The sequence below is a fragment of the Pteropus vampyrus genome, unplaced genomic scaffold (assembly GCF_000151845.1).
Source record: "Pteropus vampyrus isolate Shadow unplaced genomic scaffold, Pvam_2.0 Scaffold104, whole genome shotgun sequence".
Classification (NCBI taxonomy): Eukaryota; Metazoa; Chordata; class Mammalia; order Chiroptera; family Pteropodidae; genus Pteropus; species Pteropus vampyrus.
Window position 1 is genome coordinate 5,445,636 of NW_011888885.1, and position 6,000 is coordinate 5,451,635.

General features: G+C 52.9%; 1 protein-coding gene and 1 long non-coding RNA gene across 4 annotated transcripts in view; both read right to left on the reverse strand.

Moving 5' to 3' along the window:
• ITGA3 (integrin subunit alpha 3) overlaps positions 1 to 1,302 on the reverse strand; it is a 28,905-nt gene extending 27,603 nt beyond the window's left edge. For 2 of the 3 annotated variants that reach the window (XM_011365083.2, XM_011365080.2), the window contains exons 1-2: positions 1,164 to 1,302; positions 522 to 729 (exon numbers count right to left, since the gene is read on the reverse strand). In XM_011365083.2, coding sequence (XP_011363385.2) covers positions 522 to 729; positions 1,164 to 1,263 — 308 coding nt within the window. In that variant the 5' untranslated portion in view covers positions 1,264 to 1,302. Of the gene's footprint in view, positions 1 to 521; positions 730 to 1,155 lie in introns of all 3 variants that reach the window. The other variant, XM_023533568.1, reaches the window with a different exon arrangement.
• A 428-nt stretch (positions 1,303 to 1,730) lies between these two features.
• Positions 1,731 to 4,767, reverse strand: LOC111742938. The gene is made up of 3 exons (XR_002781535.1): positions 4,560 to 4,767; positions 2,774 to 2,900; positions 1,731 to 2,094 (listed from the first exon to the last, which is right to left on the reverse strand). It is a non-coding gene; the product is annotated as an uncharacterized LOC111742938 (long non-coding RNA).
• Between the last annotated feature and the right edge of the window lie 1,233 nt (positions 4,768 to 6,000).

Here is a 6,000-nt window from a genome sequence, read left to right on the forward strand (position 1 = left end):
CCAACTGCCAAGCGGGTTGAGAAGCCCTCCAGTCTGGCTCTGCAGAGGGTGTGGCTGGCAGCGTGGCCGCAGACTAAATGCGAGGTATAAAGGGAGCAGGCTTAAATACATGTGCCCTTAGGTTCTTCCTAGAAAACAGGGAAGGGGGATCCACTAGGTGTTTATACTGCAGTTTCCCCAAGCTCCCAGCCCTGGAGAGAAGAGGCATGCGGTACTCTAGGTACTTATTTCTCAGAATGGAAGGAGACTCAGGAACGAGAACCCCACTTCTGCTACCCAGAGAGGTTTAAAGGGGACGAGCGGCTGCGTCTAGACAGCCTCTGGCTGGGTCAACACTTGCCAATGATTACTGCCCCCCATCCCACGCCCAATCCCTCCACTTCCCGCCAAGACTCAGCAGGCGAAGGAGCTAGCGGCAATCAGGCCCGGAAGCCCGCGGGCCAGGACTCGGACTCAGCTTCGGATCCGCACTCTGCACACACACGCTCTCTCTCCCAACCCACCCCCGCCAGCTCACTTACAGGTAGCGCCGCCGCCGCTCCGTCTGCCGATGGAGGGCGACCGAGTAGCCGAAGAGGCTGCCCGGGTTCCTGGCCTCCTTCACCACCAGGAATTGGGTGTCCAGGTTGAAAGCAGAGGCAATGCGGCCGCCAGCGGCCACCATCAAGGCCAGCGCGCAAAGCATCTGGCGTGGGACGCGGGTGGCGAGGCGGAGACCGGAGCCCATGGCTGCAAGCGGGAGCGGAGGCCGGGGCGAGAGCGCGTGAGGGCGTGGAGCTGTGAGCGAGGACCTGTTCACCTGCTCCCCGCGCCACTGGAAACGCTCGGGCGGGCAGCGCCGTGGAGCCCTGCAGCGCTGAGCAGTTCCCGGCCCCCGGACCGCGCCGGTTTCACGTCCGCTCAAGGTCTGCGCTCTCAGGTTCCCCTCCGAGGTCCGCGAATCTATTCTTCCGCTTGCCCTGCGTCGGGTCACCGCCCACCCGCCCCGGGCACCGCGCCCCTAGCTTGTCCCGGCCGAGCCCCCCGGGCCGCACAGATGCCTTGGATCCCCGCTGGGCGGCGGATCTGGGCAGGCAGACCCGTCCACCGCAAGGAGGACCGAAGGGAGGGGTACCCCCCCGCGCGCGCCCCGCCTCCCAAAGCCCAGCTCCGCACCTCCCCACCTTGCGCGCCCAGCCGCGGCTTCGCTCTCCTTCCGGGGAAAGAGAAAAGGTCCCGGTTCGGCCACCGCCTCTTAAAGGGGCAGCACCGCCCCTCCCTCATCCTCTCTAATACGGCTCCGCCCTCTCCCCCAAACACCTGTCGGGAGCCCCCAAAGGCTTGGATTTCCCCTCCCCGCCCTTTGCTTCCCGAGCAGCGTCGCCTCTCAAGCAAGACGGATTGGACTCATGGGGCCCGGGGTGGGATTTGTCCGGCGGGTTTGCTGCGGCTGCTACTGATGCTGGAAAGGTCGTTCCAGGCGTGGCCACCGCCGCCGGCCGAACTGGAGAGACCCGGCGTTGGCACATCTGGGAACCGACCACCGCGCGCCTCTGACTTAAAAGCCCAACTCGCCCCCACCACACTATGAGTTCCTGAGAGGCGGCTGGCGGTCTCTGGGCCTTTTTCCTCGGAATCGGCCCCTTCATTGTCCTCGTCGAGATTTTTTTCTCCTGCCCACCCGCCCCACCCCCCCCATCCCAGCTGAGAATGGTCCCTCAGCAAAGCCAAATATTTAGCAGTAGTAAATAACCAAGCAGCCATAATTATAATTAACAACAAGACAACATTTTCCCCAAAAGGCTGTGCCTTCTGATCTCCCTTGTAAGGCCGTCGATGTGGAAATGAGTCCCTTCTCTTAAGAGTGTCCTGCGTGGCCAGGGAACCGGGCCCAGACTACACAATTTCTCATCCACTGCTTCTAAGAGCCAGCCTCGCAGAATCCTAAAGTTCTCCTCCTCCCACTCAGGCTCAGACCTAGTGTTTGGAGACTGGGCAGGGACGCCAGCCCCCACAGGTGTGTAAGTGGGTGGTGCCAGTTGGAGGTAGGTGGGCGGAGCCTGAAGGTCCGGTTATCCGCAGAAGAATCAACTGAAAGGGAACTTCAAAAGGTCACTATGAAAATAAATAAATAAATTTATTTATTTTTTTAAAAAGTCACTATGTACTTTCTTGAGTCTAACTCAGATTTCTCTTATTGCGATACAGAGACCCATTTCCCCTGACAATTCTTTTCACTAGGCGAAAAGAAGTTTCTTATTTTGGTCCAGGAGTTCAGCCCTCAGCACGCACTCCCTTGAAGTTCACTTTAGAGCCTCTATCTCTAAGAGTTTATAATAAGAATACTACCATGTAGTAAGTGCTTATGCAGCAGGAACTACCCTAAGTGCTTTACAAATATTATTAAATTACATTCTCGCAACAATCTTTGGGTGTCTTCTCTATTTTAAGATGAGACAACTGAAGCTCAAGGAGGTTAAGCGACTTGATCAAGGCCACACAGCTTGGATTTTAATCCTGTGTTGTCTGACCCGAGAGTCCTTCTTAACCACTTAAACTAATAACATTCATGCAATACCGAGGGCAGATCTAGGTTTGGTGGGGCCTGAAGCTTGTACAATTTGGAGCCCTCTTTAAGGAAAAGAATAAAGAATTAGGAGTACAAAATTAGAATCAGAGCCGGGGAAGGACTCAGGCCAAACTTTACAGCTGATGAATCATTTCACATGCAGACTCTCATTTCATCTTCCCGGCCTCCCTATGAAGTCAGGATTATCAACCTCATCTAACTTACCAGGCAACCTGGATGTCCAAGATCACGCAGCTCATGGGAGGTAGAGTTAGGACTGGAAGCCAGTGACCACAGCTGTGTCTTTAAGAGACAGACTCCAGGCAGATGTTGGTCAGGCAGCCAGATGTGCCTAAACAGAAACAGCTGCGATAACAGCGTTCTCTGTGGTGTTTGGGGAGAAGACACTCATCCCTGTCTAACCCTTAGGATAGCATTTGTTCCCAAGCTGTGACTCCCAGAGCCACCCAGCCTCTCTCCGTGGTCTGTCCACAGCTGTGGCCCAGAGCCTCCAGGGGTTAGGAGATATCTGGGGTCAAGGAACAGGAAGCTAACTGGGCTGAAAGTTGAACTGTTATCTTGATCTTTTTCTGGCTTGCTGCTGTCTCCTCCACCTTGTTCCAAGACGTAGGGAGGCAGACAGAGCCAAGAGCTCAGGGGCCAAAGTGGACACTCAGTGTGGGCAGGGGTCCCTCCTGAAATAGCTTTAAGAACCCTGTGATGACACAGAAGGGCTCCATGCCAGGCGTTATCTCTTTGGCCATCCCCAACAGGAATTACCAGCATGTCCGATCCTGGGGCTGAGAGCAGGAAAGGGATGAGGGATGGTTTTTCCATTCCAGGGGAGTGTCCAGAGGGAATGTGGGAGCAGGAGCAGGAGCAGGGACGCCTGGTAGAGGGAGGGCCCAAGCTAAGGAATGTGGGGGAGTGTCAGACAGATCTGGGGGAGATGGAACGGTAGAGGGAGTGCTGGAGACTGGAAGGGCCTCTGGGCTGGAGAGATGCAGAAAGAGAAATTCCAAGTTCATGCCAAATGTCCGAAATGTTCTAGTTTCAGTGACATCATCCACAGCTCCATCTCATCTCTCAGCCGACTTCATCATATCAATTCTTCCCCATGGAAAAGTGACCCATTTAGAAATGTAGACACACGGAGAGAAACAAGGGCATGTGAATAACATTTGTAATGAGGAGTCTGAGTCACGTTTTTGGAGTTTGACTGCTGGCAGCTTCTAAGCCATCACCTCTACCCCTTCCTCTTGTGCCCCTCACCTGGACAAGCTGATGAGAAAGCATGAGTGTTGTGCTCCCTCCTTTGGCGTCCATGGGAGATTTGAACCATGCAAACTCTTCCTGCACAAATGCTTACCCTGGCCTTACTCCCTAACCCAGTAAAAATCCTGGGCCAATCTCCTTTCCTGGCTCTCAAGCTATTTCGGACCTGGTTAAGAGGCCTGCCCTCCTCCCCCAGAGACCTCAATTATGTAAATAATAAAACTTTTCATTCCTTTTTGACATGTGTGTGGCGTCATCAGTTTTGACGTTGAACCAAAACTTGGATAGAGTCCACCTGCCTCTGTGGTGATTATGACAATATGCAACCGTGGGTTTTGCTGCAGGGTCAGGGAGGCTTCCTGGAGGAGGAGTATCTGGACAAGGGAGAAGAAAAGGACTAGCAAGAGGGAGACTCAGGAGAGAAGAAAGCAGAAGAGTCGGAGCCTGGTTTGGGGTGAAGTTTTCCCAGTTGCGACAATGACTAAGTCAAAGTTCTATAAAGGCAACTTCTATTTATTCAGTGCTTGATATGTATGCACCAGCCTTCCTCTGCCTGCCTCCCCCACTCGACCCATCTTGCACTCCAAGAGCCAAGACCACACCACTTGCTCGGTCATTTCTCACAGGAAAGCCAGCGTGTGGACATGATGCACACAGGCAGTTAGTGGGGAGATAGCGATGGAGTGGAATCGAGGTGCCATGGGGGTTGAATGCAGGCTACCTTCTGTTCTCTTACCTTGGGCAAGTTCCTTTCCTCCTCCAGTCAAGTTACTTTTTTCTTCCAGGTCTTGATTTCCCCATCTGTGAAAGGAAAGGGCTGGAGAATATTCCTCATTATTCCTCTACGGGTATTCTTTGTGTTCCAAAGCTCCTAATATTTGTTGAACTAAGTGGACTAAATCTCTGCTATTGAACTAAGACTCAGGCCTCTATCTCTGACTTGAATTGAAAATGCAAGTAACTGAGGAGGGTGGGAGGAGCTATGAAACTTGAATGGGTTTATCAGATTTCCTTTCTCCAGTGACCTAGATACAGGGACAGGGGTGGGCGGGGCAAGTGGCCAGTCCCAGCAACTTCCCTGGCTCAGAATCTGTCAGCCTCAAACATTCATTGACAACCTGCTATGTATCAGCACAGAGCTGAGAACCCCCAGGGGTGTCAAAGATGAACCAGAGCATCTTCCAGAGTCCATGGATTCTTCCTGGCCTCACATGCTGAAAGCTCTCAAATTTAAACAGGCTAAACCCATGTTACATTGTATTTTAGGGCTGGTGTTTATGGGGCAATGAGGGGTGTTAGAAAGAACAATTTGGCTACAGCATGAAGTTAGCATTGTCAAGAGAGACTGAGACAGCAGGAAGGGGCTGCTGTAATAATTTGGGCAAGGGGTGAGGGGCAGAGGGAGTGAGAAGGCCCCAGGGTACCAATATGACTTGACTTCAGATGCAGGTGTGGTGGAACATACTTGAGGTGGGAGAGGGAAAGAGTAGGGGGGTTCTGAGAATAAATAGGCAGTGACGCCCATAGGATCCTGGTGAGCAGACCCCAAACATCAGAAAACTCCCCTGCCAGCTAACACCCTCCCACACACCCCATCTTTCTAGTTTCTCCAGCCCTCTTCATGGTTCTGTCACTATCTTCCATGGCCTGGCCTTGCTGCACTCGCTTGCCCTCTGGGCTGGGGGATTAGGACTCTGATGGGCCCTCCAGCATTCTTTAATGCCAAGGTGGTCCCTTCAAGGTTGGGAGGCTATGGGAGTCCATGTGGTAGCCCCAGCTGAGCTGAGTCACTAGCCCTCAGAGACATTGCCATTTCCGGGGAAGATACCTTCTTACTGGCAGGGTTCTGTGCTCAGCTGGGAAATCTGGGTAGGTGGGGGCTTCATCTACTTCCCCTCACTCCTATTAACTCCCTAGAGACTCTTCTGAGGGTGGAGGACCACATGCAGTTGTTAGTGGAACACTCCTACACGTATGTAGATGGGAACATGTGTCTGTGCACGTGGTCTCTTATGCATTTATATGAGTTTGCCTATGTGATTTCATGTCTCTGAATGTTTTACGTAAATTTAAATGTGGAAAGGGAGCTAATATTTATTGAGTGCCTACTGTGTACCCAGCCTACTGTGTACTTTACAGCTGAAAATACTGAGGTACCCAAGGTGCAAAGCGTGAGG